Source organism: Sander vitreus, chromosome 9 (assembly GCF_031162955.1).
Source record: "Sander vitreus isolate 19-12246 chromosome 9, sanVit1, whole genome shotgun sequence".
Lineage (NCBI taxonomy): Eukaryota > Metazoa > Chordata > Actinopteri > Perciformes > Percidae > Sander > Sander vitreus.
The window spans coordinates 30,771,341-30,785,434 of NC_135863.1; the positions used below are offsets into that span (position 1 = coordinate 30,771,341).

The 14,094-nt window shown below is 39.9% G+C and overlaps 3 protein-coding genes across 6 annotated transcripts; 1 reads left to right on the forward strand and 2 right to left on the reverse strand.

The window, feature by feature from the left end:
* Window positions 1-2,440: 2,440 nt before the first annotated feature.
* On the reverse strand, window positions 2,441-6,071 carry pigx (phosphatidylinositol glycan anchor biosynthesis, class X). The gene is made up of 6 exons (XM_078259662.1): window positions 5,889-6,071; window positions 5,495-5,585; window positions 5,272-5,407; window positions 3,592-3,805; window positions 3,236-3,336; window positions 2,441-3,114 (listed from the first exon to the last, which is right to left on the reverse strand). Exons 1-6 carry the CDS (start codon window positions 5,953-5,955, stop codon window positions 2,971-2,973), a joined length of 753 nt encoding a protein of 250 aa, XP_078115788.1. The 5' UTR covers window positions 5,956-6,071; the 3' UTR covers window positions 2,441-2,970.
* A 220-nt stretch (window positions 6,072-6,291) lies between these two features.
* On the forward strand, window positions 6,292-7,851 carry cep19 (centrosomal protein 19). The gene is made up of 2 exons (XM_078259670.1): window positions 6,292-6,595; window positions 7,261-7,851. Exons 1-2 carry the CDS (start codon window positions 6,466-6,468, stop codon window positions 7,605-7,607), a joined length of 477 nt encoding a protein of 158 aa, XP_078115796.1. The 5' UTR covers window positions 6,292-6,465; the 3' UTR covers window positions 7,608-7,851.
* Window positions 7,852-7,855: 4 nt separating this feature from the next.
* Window positions 7,856-14,069, reverse strand: ing5a (inhibitor of growth family, member 5a). 4 transcript variants are annotated; one of them, XM_078259665.1, is made up of 9 exons: window positions 13,779-14,069; window positions 12,130-12,201; window positions 11,153-11,227; window positions 10,128-10,294; window positions 9,785-9,896; window positions 9,605-9,704; window positions 9,264-9,399; window positions 9,076-9,137; window positions 7,856-8,949 (listed from the first exon to the last, which is right to left on the reverse strand). In XM_078259665.1, exons 2-9 carry the CDS (start codon window positions 12,155-12,157, stop codon window positions 8,910-8,912), a joined length of 720 nt encoding a protein of 239 aa, XP_078115791.1. In that variant the 5' UTR covers window positions 12,158-12,201; window positions 13,779-14,069; the 3' UTR covers window positions 7,856-8,909. The 4 variants fall into 4 exon arrangements, with proteins under 4 accessions (XP_078115791.1, XP_078115789.1, XP_078115793.1 ...); XM_078259663.1 differs by lacking the exon at window positions 13,779-14,069 and adding an exon at window positions 13,406-13,771; XM_078259667.1 differs by lacking the exon at window positions 11,153-11,227 and having other exon boundaries at window positions 13,779-14,065.
* Window positions 14,070-14,094: the final 25 nt, after the last annotated feature.

Below are 14,094 nucleotides of genomic sequence, written 5' to 3' on the forward strand. Positions count from 1 at the left end.
GCTGATTGATATACAATCATTTCCATCAGATGGAGAGAAAATGTATAAACCCCAAGGCCATGCTGAAGTACCTTTTGAGCAATGCCTGCAAGCTGGACTGGAGTATATTGTAATTCAGTCATGCTGGTCCATCAACACAGTGTGGTCTTTTTAAGTTTTGAAATCAGGATACACACTTTTGTCTAAAATAAATCATTTTAGATTCATGGTCATTCCAGAATTGGAGGACATTTCATCTCCCACCTATGAAATTTCAAAAGATCTTTGTACAATATACCAAAAATGCAGTCATTGTGTAAAAAACACTTGTCCTGAGACTAAATATAAATAAACTTGAAGGGTTTTTTTTCTCAAAAATATCATTGAAAATAAAAAATAAGTCTCTAGCAGTAGTAGATCAGTAGCTAAACACTCTGTACCCTGTTACCATAATTAGAGTAACAGGGTTGAATCTCCTTCAATCCACAGGGTTGCACCGAGCCCCCCCCAAAAAAAGGTACCTGAGCTGGACGAATCAAATTATTTAATGGTATATTCCCTGTTTTTATTAAATACAAAATTAAAAAAAAAGTAAAATAAAGGGCCAATTTTTCAAAATGATGGATGCCTAAATTGTCCTCCAATTCTGGAATGACTCATAACAGCACTGTGACAGATGGAATGATCTCTGAAAAAAAATGCCAGCTGACATTAGCTACACAATTTTAGGTGATTTGCCATACTCAAATAGACATGGTAAGAATATTATAACCCCTTAACGCCCAGTTTCCTTTATTTCCCCTTTAGATAGCTTTATGGGGGCACCCGGAGGGCTCAGTTGGTGGAGCGGGTGCCCATATATAGAGGTTTGCTCCTCGGTGCAGGCAGCGGGCCCGGGTTTGACTCCGACCTGCAGCCCTTTGCTGTGTGTCATTCCCCCCTCTCTCTCCCCTTTCACTTCTTTAGCTGTCCTGTCAATAAAGGCCTAAACATGCCAAAAAAATAATCTTTAGATAGCTTTATGGTTCCATATTGTCTGACAGTATCATATGTATACATATTTTATATCAGCTTGTTCCAGTTTTTGAGTGAAGCTGTTATGATGTTTACACTGAGTGAAATATTAAAAGCCTCTGTGTTTTCATGTGTATTTGGAAATGTAAAAAAAGTAAAGTTCTGTAGGTTTCAACAATGTGTGGCTGGCTGCACAACATAAATGTTTACTGACAGACAGAAGAGGATAAAGAAAGTAGTAAATGTAGCGGACCATGACCTCTATCTTCCATGTTGATTTCAGTGAACTAGAAAGAAGAAAAAAATCCACAAAGATAACTTTTTTTTTTTTACTTGTTTACATTCTTTACATCAAACCATTTACATCAATGTACATATTGTGCTGAATCTGCACGCTCTGCAATGTTCAACAAGTGGAGTGAGCAGATCTTTGCTTTTTATTATTGTAGAGTTTAAAATATTGTTTGCAGTTGGGGGAAAAAGTATGTCACAGGGACATGATTTGTGGCCATAGACAAATGTTTTAAATTCAGTAAATAAAGAAGTGTCATCTTCACGTAGGCTTGGGCTATGCTCCTACTTTTTATAACAAGGAGGAAATCTTGCACAAAAAGTAGAGGATTAACCAAAACACAGATGTTTACTTACAGTAACTGGGACATATTATTCCCAGAACCTGGTTAACTGAACTATCTGGATTACTATACAGAGTAAAAACCAGGAACCTCCTCCATTTAGAAACCTGGCCTGATGTCAAATAGTCCTGTTCTCTGTTTGTGTCAGCTCACAAGATAGTGTTCTATGCATTTTTTCATTTAAAGGTCCTATGACATGCTGCTTTTTGGATGCTTTTATTAGGCCTTAGTGGTCCCCTAATACTGTATCTGAAGTCTCTTTTATATAGACCTTAGTGGTCCCCCAATACTGTATCTGAAGTCTCTTTTATATAGGCCTTAGTGGTCCCCTAATACTGTATCTGAAGTCTCTTTTATATAGGCCTTAGTGGTCCCCTAATGCTGTATCTGAAGTCTCTTTTATATAGACCTTAGTGGTCCCCTAATACTGTATCTGAAGTCTCTTTTATATAGGCCTTAGTGGTCCCCTAATACTGTATCTGAAGTCTCTTTTATATAGGCCTTAGTGGTCCCCCTAATACTGTATCTGAAGTCTCTTTTATATAGGCCTTAGTGGTCCCCCTAATACTGTATCTGAAGTCTCTTTTATATAGGCCTTAGTGGTCCCCTAATACTGTATCTGAAGTCTCTTTTATATAGACCTTAGTGGTCCCCTAATACTGTATCTGAAGTCTCTTTTATATAGGCCTTAGTGGTCCCCTAATTCAGCCTTGGAGCAAAATTACAGCCACTAGAGCCAGTCCCACAATGAGCTTTCCTTAGTATGTGCCATTTCTGTGTCTGTAGCTTTAAATGCTATTGAGGAGGAGAGAGGGGGGGCAAGGTGGAGGGTGGGGGTGTGACCAACTGCCATGCTTCGCTTGTTTTCAAGCCATGATGTCTCTCTTTCTCATGGGTGGGCCCAATTCTCTGGAAGGGGGGGGGGGGGCAAAGCAGAGAAAGGAGAGGTAACCTTTCCCCTTATGACATCATAAGGAGCAAGATTCCAGATCGGCCCATCTGAGCTTTCATTTTCTCAAAGGCAGAGCAGGATACCCAGGGCTCGGTTTACACCTATCGCCATTTCTAGCCACTGGGAGACCATAGGCAGGCTGGGAGAACTCATATTAATGTTAAAAAACCTCATAAAGTGACATTTTCATGCCATGGGACCTTTACAATGATTCATATACACCAGACATTTTCTATCCGTGCCTATTAATGTCTGTGTGGTGTTATTGTTTATGGGCCTTTGATGGTTTAAGTCGAAAACCACGATCACAGAGATGCCAGAGTGAGAGTGAGTATCAAGAACGAACTGTATCATTAGAGGATAATTTTTTAACACAAGATATGTTTACCATCACTGTTTAATGATACGATGTTTCCACATGTGTTTGGACAGTGCCACACAGCAGAGCACTGTGACTAAAAGAGTCCCACCGCACACAGGCGTCACCAAAGACCCGTCGCCCACTGGAAACTGGACACCCATCGCGCCTCGCTCCTACAGGAGACAAGGGATTTTTTTGAGTAATAAAAGAAAAGGAGCAATAGACAATTAGTATCGTAAAAAGTTGGACGCCTGTTTCCCCTTTTTGATTTTGAGAAGATGTATAAAGAACCACCTGTTGATGCTGGACTTTGACCCACTGACATGTGCTTGAATTGTCGGGAGTACAGGGGGCGTCCACGGCAGTATGAGGCTCTTTGTTGTTGAGCTGCGTACCTAGAAAGAAGAAGAAAAAGTTTAGATTAAGACAAACAATCACTTCATTTTCTGTCTCCGTCAGCTACATTTTCCATCAAGTGTTTCTGACAACCAATAAGAAGGGCCTTTATTAATTAAGCTATTGTTTAACCATATAAGTTTATGCTACATTCACTCAACTAAACGTAATAATAAATAATATCCAAAATATATTTGATATAGTTTCTGGGAAGAGAGACACACGTGACTACAGAATAAAAATGACCCACTTACATTTTTCAGTCCGGAGCAGCAGCTCTGGAGGTTCTATGTCGACAGATGTAAACGTCTCGCCAACAACAGAAGGCTCGTGGTAGCGACCGTGTATGGGAATTGTTACTTTTAGCAATCTGGGAGTTGGTCCATCAGGGCTGGGATACACATAGGTGACAAATCCCACAGTCTTGTGAGCAGGCACCTCTAGGTCAATGGCTGAATCTAGTAATATCTTACAGAAGACATAAATAAATCAGTTATACAAAAAATACATAGTGTACATAAATCGGGGTGGCAGTAGCTCAGTCCGCGGGGAGTTGGGTTAGGAACCGGAGGGTCGCTGGTTCAAGTCCCCGTACGGACCGAAGTACGGAGTGTGGACTGGTAACTGGAGAGGTGCCAGTTCACCTCCTGGGCACTGCCAAGGTGCTCTTGAGCAAGGCACCGAACCCCCAACTGCTCGGTGCGCTCCTCCAAGGAGCAGCCCCCTCACTCTGACATCTCTCCATTAATGTGTTTAGCATGTATAGGTCCTGAACATGTTTGTAATTCAGGCCTGTGTTCAATGTTTGTGCAACTGTACCAACAGAGTGAAAATTGTGAATTTCCCCTTGCGGGATAAATATTCTTAAAGGAGAATTCCGGTCGATTTCAACACGTAGCTCTGTTGTTTGTAAATTTGGGGTGCTATCAGTAGCAAGAAAAGCTAAACCAATCGGTGCTGCCTACACCATGTTATCCTCCTGCTAGCGTTAGCACCCAACAGGCTTAAACAGGGCAAAGCAGCTTTATTTGTATAGCACATTTCAGCAATTCAAAGTGCTTTACATAAAACATTAAAGAGCAGTTCGAAAATGATAAAAAAAAAAAAACCTTTTTGGTTCTCCAACCACAGGTCCTTTTGGCTCCGGTTACTCAGCGTTTTCGTTACCCATTACAAGATTGCAGTAGTTCTACTTTTCACTACGATGTAGCCGTCGCTACAAAGCTTAGTTTAATCTCGGTAAACCTTGCTAAATCCGGGACAGTTCACAGTCTGTCTCTTGATAAGTTCACAGAAATATCTGACAAGTTCACAGACGTTGTTGTTCTTATTGACCTAGTTCACAGACTAAATCTGACCAGTTTACAGACATGGTCCTTGTATGGCTAGGGGAAGTTTTAAACTTGTGCCTACCCATGTGCAGTGATTCTTTCCGATGGAACACAGCGACTCTGACTGGAATATTGGATTGTATGAGTTCGACAATCGACTAGTGTGGACTTGACCGGAAAACAGGAAATAAACAGAGGTATGTGCACTGGCTGGATTAACACAATTTGTATGCCTTTCTGTCACATCTACTGCAGTCAGATTCACTGTGTTCCCTCAGAAGGAATCACTGCACATGGGTTGGCACTTGTAATGACATTTCGAGCATGTTTAGAGGCTTAAAACACGTTTAAAACTTGCCCTGTTTAAGCCTGTTGGGTGCTAACGCTAGCAGGGGGGATAACACGGTGTAGGCAGCACCGATTGTTTTCGGTTTTTTTGCTACTGCCAGCACTCCAAATTTCCAAACAACAGAGCTACGTGTTGAAATTGACCGGAATTCTCCTTTAAATGTGGCTCGTAATAATTATTTCCACAAATGTGCCATGTTCCGGCTCAGTTACTTAATATAAATGAAAGCAGAGTACGACAAGTGTCAATCTTACCTGCCAATCGCTTTGATCACTCAGAGATGCAAGTTGGTACGGATCAACAAAGACACCTCTGGGCCATCTATGGACCAGCAGAACTCTGACCCCACTGAGCACATCAGGGCTGAGCTCAACAGTGGTTACCACCTCCCTGAACACACATCAGAAATCACTTATCCACTGGCAAGGAGCCTTAAAGACGGCTACTGTTTAATGTTTGAAAATACACAGCCAATACCTGTGAAAACCCTCCTTGACGATCTCCACTGAAACTAGTGAGGATTTAAGCCATTGCTTTAGAAGACCACAGTGGTTCTCATTCTTCCCATCTACAAAAATATGTAGGTTGTATTGGTCAAGACCATAAGCCAGGACATAGCAGACTTTCATTACTGTAATAATAAATTTGCAATAATACATTTAAATGCATTATTTGTTAGTTCTGTTGAAGCATTAAGAAAAGATAAGGATGCCACAAAAGTGGGTTAATGGGGGCCAGATACAAAAGGTTAAATTATAAATCGAATTTAGATATGTCAGGTTTTCGGACAGGGAAATTAAGTTTTACTGACGCACAAAACTAACCAGTGTTTATCCGGTTTAGCTACTGTAGGTCTAACAATATACCTTACCCTTTTCGATGAAATGGCAATGGCATGTCGATAAACAAGCCAAGGCATAAATAAGTACAAAAAACATTAAGTAATGATGAATTACAACAAGTTTTTACAGCCTTATGTATTCTATTTAGCCAACAACAACTGTAATTATAGTCGATGCTCTCTTTCAAATTGTTTACGGAAAAGAATGTTGAAGGACCCTTTTGTAGTTCTAGGGAAGCTACGACAGTGCCTGACTAGCAAGACAAAATAAAAAGGAATTGTGGGAAAGCTCTGAGACAATAATTATGTATCAAAAGGGCTGCTCAGACACTCAGATATCAATCATCACCGTCATTTTGAGTGAAACAATAGGACTTTAAAGCATTTACTAGAAATGTAGACAGGCTTCGGCCAAGACAGAAAGGTTGGACACCGACTAACGATAAGCAGCACCCAGGCAACGTTAGCGCGTATCATCTCTGAAGCTCGCTCGTCAAATGCCCATTGAAAATATATGAATTATGGTTAAAAAGTGTTAGTCTTTTACCGCTGTACTTCAAGTGGAGACCAGTTCAAACTAGATTGCTGTGTAGACATTTAACAGAAGATGAGTTTCAAGGCAAAGCGATGTGGAGTGCAGTTCAGTCCTCCCTCTATAGTTTTAATTTATGAACACAATGAAACTAAACATGTGCGAAAAAGAATAATACCAGTGCGGAACTTCTCAAAATATTCTGGTAAGGCAAGACAATTATTTTGCGACTCGTACAAATGTATTTTTTTTTATTGGTCCTTAGAATCGTTACCATTTTATTCTTCTCTTTTTCTCTGTTATTGACCATTACTTCGGTATGCCATTTGTATCTTATATGATTTAATGTGACAAACATTGATAACTATTGTGCTCAATTTAGACTACCCAGTGAAAAAGTGCCACAACTGCCTCTCGACTCCAGACCTTAGGGGCCCTCAAGGCTCCATAAAGATGAACTACAATTTGTATGGGAACACGACCCATTTAAACACCTTTGTAAACTGTAAGGACAAGGGCTTTAAGGAGGGTCATTTTTTTCCTAGTCTTGTTGAGGGCCCTGTATCAAAACCTTGATTATTTCAGTTTGTATTATGCTCCTGATCCATATTCCTCTATAAATATGTTTAATCAAATAACCACAAACTGTGCCCAGAGACCGCAGCAAAGTTTCTGGGTCCCTGGGGGAAATAATGAACTTGCCATCTATAGTAAGATGTGTGCACGCACTGTACCCAAAGGATATGGATACATACATGATCCAGTGTGAAGGAACAGGGGGTCAATAGGGCCCCTTAGCAGGTTCATCTGACCATGAACACTTCCACAGAGCAGTTTGAATCCTTGATGCCCTCTCTTCTTAACTTCCAGACTACCGCATGGCTGCAGAAAGGCTGAAGAACCACCCTCGGCACAGGCACTACCTGGAGGGTGTGTCCCAGAGCCAGTTGGAGAAGCTTCACATCATCCTGCGCGATCACATGCAAGGCTTCAGCTTGGAGCACAGTCTGGCTTCGTTCCGCCTGGACCCCGACGAAGACCTCAACAAACTGGACGACGATGAGCTGGCTCGCAAGAAGGGCCAAATGGACGAACTGTTCGAAAAGAACCGGAAGCGCAAAGATGACCCTGACTTTGTTTACGATCTGGAAATGGATTTCACCAAGACCGCCCAAGAAAACTGCAGCTGGGACGACGAGTCTGATGATGGATTTTGAAACTTTGTTCTTCCAATACTTTCTCCAACCTTTCAGACTGAAAATCACCCAACACACAGATGTTCTATTAGATAACAGGGAAATCTGACACAGATGTTTTTTTTTCCACCCCAGGGCCATTTCCATCAACAAGGGTAGACTAAATAATAGAAACCCCACAGCCCTTGATACGCTTTTCAACCGTTTCCATAGCTACAGTGGCTGAACAGAATAGAACACAATAGGCAATGAATGAGATACTGCATGAATAATAGTGAATATTTATTTTGTTATAAAATACTGAATTTTATAAAATACAAAGACTTTGGCTCGTTTATTTGTGGCTTACACCTAAGTGAGTGATATTCACAGTTGAATAGAAGATGCTAAAATCCTATTAAATAAAATTTGAGTACAACAATAATACAACATATATATATCTCTTTGGAAAAGTGTGTCCACAAAATGTTTCATATCATACAAAACACACACATATATTATATATATATATATATATATATATATATATATATATATATATATATATATATATATATATATATATATATATATATATGGTTTGAAGTGATGCACTATGGCAAAGCTTTAAATGAGATTAACTATCATAAAACCAAGCCTGCAGTATCGAACCTCTTCAGGGGAAAATTTCATTCAAAGTGCTTAAATACCTCATTCAGTTGACATGAGACACTGACTGACTGACCATTAGTACCAAAATACATTCAAAAATGTCGCAGGTTCTTTGAAAAGCAATACAAAGAATGAATTTGCATTGCTTGTTTGGTTTAAGATAATCAAAACATAAATGTTTACACTGGTATCAATTGCAGTCATTTATGCAGTGCTAATGTATTCCCTAAGGAGGTAGGTAACTGAAAATCTGACACATAATTCCTTTTACCACCAACATTTGGTAAGGACTTCAGGCATTTAAAATTGGGAAATTCTCAGCAGGCTGTTAATTTGTTTAAAAAATAGTTCTTTATAAAATTGATATTTCAAGTATGTTAAAGCCACGATCCAAGAGTATGTTAGTTATAACAATATATACACACAACATAGGACTTGAGAGGAAGGACTTTCTGATTGGTAATAATTTGTGCAACTTTTAACTCCACTGCCTAGACTAATTTACCCAGAGTGCACTGATAATATACAAGTGAATTGTGTAGCTATACTTCGAATCCAGATTAGGCCTTTATGGAGGGTGATAGGAACTGAATATATATATCTACATTACACCATTATACTACACCAAAAATACATACATTATTAGTTAAGCATTTCTTAAAGTAAGAAGTCTCATTTCTTCTTCTTGTCTTGGGTGCACCTCGGACAAAACCTGAGAGATTTGAGAGGGAAGGGGAAAATGTTAAAGGCACGGAGGACCATCATGAGGTCTCTGCATTAATAATGACAATCTTTTTTCTATAGGTTAACACCCTTTAAATGGATTCAAAGTTCTCACCATTTTCCTTTGGGTTTTGAGGCGAGATCAACACAAGCAAAGTGAAACCACTCGATTGGACACTGAGGGATGAAAGACGACGTCAGTGTTGGTAATCTCTCACTGAAACAGGCCGCCAAACTGGCTCCCGTAGTAAAGAAACGTGTCAAATTGGATTATAGCGAGAAAGAAGCACTGTAAAAACCTACATCTGGGTTATCGCATCCAATCATCTCTCCATAGGACACCTGATGGCATAGGCAGTAGGTAGGCTCGTTGGGATCGACTGGCATGTCCAAAACGTCTGACGGTTGCATAGGCAGGAGAGCATCACTCAGGTCTGGGCTAGATGTCCAACATAATACACAGAGCACTATCAGAATTAAGCATGATTAAAAAGTGGGCGTATTAATTTGTCATTGGTAGTATGTGTTAAGAGGTTTTAAATGACATAGGATTTTCAGTACTGAGAAAAATTGTGTAATGCAGATTTCTGGAAGCTGCAAACTATTAAACCCTTGGCGGGACTGCGCCACCACTCCAAACATACTTGTTTTTTATCTTTTTCTTTTTGGGAGAATCTTCATCAGAACATTTCCTTGCTCTTCCTCTGGATACACGCTTCTCTCTCAGCCCCCGGGATTCCCCCTCTGTGGAAAAGGTTCACATTTGTAGATGTGCATCAATCGGTTTTTGCTCATGAGGAAAGCCTTTCAGTTACCCAACTTACTTTTCGGTCCTCTTCCGTCTGTACTTTCGTAGCCGCTCACTTCCAGTTTCTCCTTCAGCTCATTCTCAAACCGTGCCAGATCTGCATCCAGTCTGCGGATGTGTTTGTCCACCTGCAGTAAACCAGTTTCATGTAATTAGAACCAGACCACGTGTATGGTTTCATTTGCAAATTAGTAATATACTATATGAAAACCACTTCGTACAAGAAAGTGTGACTTAACCACTTATTTTCAACAGGTTGACATGATAAAATCTTTGGAATAGTAAATCTATATAACATGACAGGAAACGCATAGAATTGACAAGCGACCAAAAAACCCGTAGGTCTGTTTTTGACTGACCATTTCGTATGTCTGCATTGCAAGCTGGACTTTGTCATCGCTGAACTCTTTGCACTTGCTGTAGGCATGTTGGATCTTCTGCAGGTGTTCCACTCGCTGTTCCGAGGCCAGGTTCTTCACCTTAGCAATGTACTCTTCGGCCAGTTTGTCAATCTCTCCTTTCTTTTCTGCAAAATATGATAACTACAGTGCTAAAAAAACAAAAACAATATTGATTGGCACAATACTTGCAGGGCTCCACTTTGAGGGGGAAAAAAAACCGACCAGGGTCGATAAAAAAAAAAATAAAACCATTTTGGGATGGTCGCGGGATGGAAGGTAGACCTTGGCAAATAAATAAAACACACACACACACACACACACACACACACACACACACACACACCTCTACTAATGGTTTTAAACAGTACAACTAGTGCTGTCAAACGATAACATTTTCTTAATCGTGATTAATCGTTGAATTTCTATAGTTAATCGCATGTTTTATCACATGATTAAAATTCTATTATTTTGCATTTCAGAACTGTTTTTAAGTACATATTAACAATGGAAAGCAATTCTTACCAGTGTATCTTGATTGGGAATCAAATGAATGCCAAGAAAATGACTTTATGAACTTGATTTTAAGATTTGTTTATTATATATTTAATCTAGTCACATATTTGAATCTAGAGTCAATATTAGTGTTGGGTATTGTTTGGTTTGGATACCGGTGCTAAAGCGGTACTTTTAAGACGGTACCGGTGCCTTAACGGTACCTGAACCGATACTTTTTAAGAAAGTAAAAAAAAAAAAAGAAAAAAAAGAAGGGTACTAAACAGTTGGCGACATTAAAGAATGGCTTGTTTATTGCTAAGACCATATCGTCAAAATTAAAATGTTTAATAATAATAATAATAATAATGTAATCACTATAACAATAACTTATTTCACCAGTAAATTGCTGTTGAATGACAAAAACAACCACCAGATGGGAAAAGGGCATTTAACAACAACTTTGAATGCATCACGAGGCTGTAAATTACCAGTTTCATTGAACGCACGTCTGTGTTTTTCTGACAACAGCAGCTGCAGATTGTTACATCCCGGTGTTGAATCCTCTACAGTAAAACACAGTCACACTTTACACCGTTTAGCGTTAGCTGTCAGCATTTTAACCGAGTTTAATCCAGCTACTAGCTAGCGGTAGGCTAATGTTAGCTGCTGTCGAGTATAGTGTTAACTAGCGTCATGTGCAGCAATGTTTCTGTTGCCTGTAACGTCTGTAACATTTCAGAGCACCAGAGAGAAATGCAGGCATATCAGTGGCACCAGAATGAGGCACCGAAATCCGCGTTGCTATTCCTGCAGCAGCAGGATGTGTTACGAGAAAGTAGGGCAAAATAGTAGCCCGTTAGGCAGGACGCAAAGCAGAGTGAAAATAAATTAATAAATGGCGGCATGCGATTAATACGATTAAATAAAATGAACGCATTAACGCGTTAATGCTGACAGCCCTAAGTACAACACAAGAATACTACACTTCAAGGCGATGCCCACCTACTCGGAAGTTTTCAGTTATTGTAGCTGATAAATATTCTTCTACAGCAGACATTCCGACTAAGCAGGAAATGCACAAGTGTAATAACAATTCAGGCGAAGGTCCAGGGTCCCGATATTGTTCATGCTGACCCAATGGCCTGATTTGTTGGGCTACTTAACAGATCTGAGGCATTGCTAATTGTATCAGTTACATCTGTGCTTTTGTTGCAAAGACAAATCACATCTGCTGTGAAAAAAGTTCCATTAGATAATTGCTCTGGTTGACGCTGGGTGGAGGAGCTACACTGAGAATAACAAAGTCACCAAACTTCATACACTTGCAAAAATCATAAAAGTGTAAGTCAAGAAGATGCCAACCTCAGTCTGTGCCCACCCACATGTGTGACCGTATGTGTTTGTAGGGGCATTTAAATCCATATAGCATTTGGAAGATAATAATTTAATGAGATTAAATGATCACCTTCAGTCTTACTGTCCAGGTCCCGCATCAAAGTAAAGTTTCTCTGCAGCTCGCATGGTAGGTTTTCAATACCTAGGAGAGGAAATCGACACAAGGATGAGGGAGAACAAGAGAGAGAGACATTCCATCCCAACAGTTCACTTATTATTTATCCACTTAATCATGTAGTGTCACTCTAGGTAAAATTCAACTGATTTCCATGAGTGTTGTAACTATAGCCCGACCTATACTGGATTTTTAAAATGTTAAAACCTGCAATAATCATTCCTTCCATAAGAAGAATAAATCAAATGACTGTCTGTGTGACATAAAAGGGTCACTCACAATGTAGTAGGGTGCTTTCAAAACTCTGAACTGCTCACAAACACTACTATAACAAAATGCTTCAAAAATAAGATGTTTTTAGGCAACACAAGGCTATGAGGGGAGAATTCAAACTTCAAATAAAACGTGCTTATTACGTAATTTCCCTTGCATTCACAATGATTTACATGTAACACGAATTTGGTTTAGGATAACTGAACCAGTGAATTTAACATTCATTTATGGACTGCTTTAAGAGGTATTTGCAAACTAAATAACGTTGAATATACAGTTCGGCAGTTGAATACACCATAGTATAATAAAACAGTATATAGCCTAATGTTTACCATAAAAAGAGACATGGGTGAGCTGGCTCTGGCCCACAGAAGAAAAATACTGTCCGCCCTCTAATGTGACGCACTTCAAACACCCCGCCCCGGCGAGCGACTGTACGGGAAACGCGGTTATCAACAGGTTGCAAATGCATGGTGCCTGCCATCCTAAAGCAAACACACATTTTGACCAAATGGATATTATCTAAAAATGTTAAAAGATTGCATATGAAAACATTTCTTAACAACCTTATAAAACCATTGCTAGTTTCTAGGTCACCCAACACGTTAGCTTCTTTGACAGAACCCGAAATGTACAGCAACCGCTAACTACAAACGGTGTTAAATATCTGCCATTGTCCAGAAAATTGATTCATTACCGCCTGAGTGAGTCTAACGCCATACATGTAGAGTTCGCCTAACTTTATACCACCGACGGCTATATAGCGATGCTAATCAGTTAGCTAGCTATAGCGAGCCAGTGACCTAACGGCTAACTGCAGTTGCTAACGCGCTGTGCTACTATCTCCCCAAAGCAAAAAAAAAAAAAAAGTATTCGACACAGTAAAACTAGCTAAACCTCAACAGACATACGATGTTTAAAATCTCAATACCAGTACAGTATATCACCGGATACTCACTATCAAGGTAATGTTCCAAGTATATTGCCGTCGCCATTTCAGGTTAACGTTATTCTCGTTAGCTCTCAAACTGTTGGCCGGAGAGTTGTTGAGGCTTGTTTTATAACCCTGGGTCGTCCGTCGGTCAGTGGCACTGGCTTGGAGATAACCTTACTTCTGTCTGCAGTCTGGGCGGTAATGAAACGACGCTCGCGAGTCACGCAGAATAAGTTTCCCTCTAGCACACACACTCGGGAGCTGTGCAGGATACAACTTCTCTGCCTGTGTGAGTTTGTGACTCGCATGCGCAGCGGGTAGAGGCCTATCGAACGATTGTGTGCAAATATCCTACTGCATAAATCAAATAACGCTTTTCCTCAGATCAACCATTTACCTCAGTATTCATATATAGCATGCACTCGATCTCCACTGCTACAGGGGATTACTACAGTTAATACACATTATTCACTTGATTAACGTACATTTAAATCTACCAGCTCTCAGTGTGTACTTTACTCGGCTGAGAAAACATCTCTTTTAGCCAATAAATGATAACCCAAAAGACAATAAACTAGATCTGCAATCACTAATCAATCTGCTCATTATTAATGGCTAAATAACTGATTATATGTCTAGCAGAGGGAATAACGAACGAGCGCGCCCTCGCTGCGTTCGCTACCACTTTCCTAACAGCTGATAGGTTACGTCAT

Excerpts from the sequence above, each read along its gene's own strand:
- pigx (XM_078259662.1), bottom strand. The coding sequence starts at position 5,955 with ATGTTTTTTGTACTTATTTATGCCTTGGCTTGTTTATCGACATGCCAT. Across the intron at positions 5,586-5,888 it reads TTGCCATTTCATCGAAAAGG|ATGGGAAGAATGAGAACCAC; the intron begins GTAAGGTATATT and ends ATATTTTTGTAG. Across the intron at positions 3,806-5,271 it reads GTGATCAAAGCGATTGGCAG|ATATTACTAGATTCAGCCAT; the intron begins GTAAGATTGACA and ends GTCTTCTGTAAG.
- cep19 (XM_078259670.1), top strand. The coding sequence starts at position 6,466 with ATGAGTTTCAAGGCAAAGCGATGTGGAGTGCAGTTCAGTCCTCCCTCT. Across the intron at positions 6,596-7,260 it reads GAACTTCTCAAAATATTCTG|ACTACCGCATGGCTGCAGAA; the intron begins GTAAGGCAAGAC and ends CTTAACTTCCAG.
- ing5a (XM_078259663.1), bottom strand. The coding sequence starts at position 13,442 with ATGGCGACGGCAATATACTTGGAACATTACCTTGATA. Across the intron at positions 12,202-13,405 it reads CTTGGAACATTACCTTGATA|GTATTGAAAACCTACCATGC; the intron begins GTGAGTATCCGG and ends TTCCTCTCCTAG. Across the intron at positions 10,295-11,152 it reads ACGTGCGTTCAATGAAACTG|AAAAGAAAGGAGAGATTGAC; the intron begins GTAATTTACAGC and ends CATATTTTGCAG.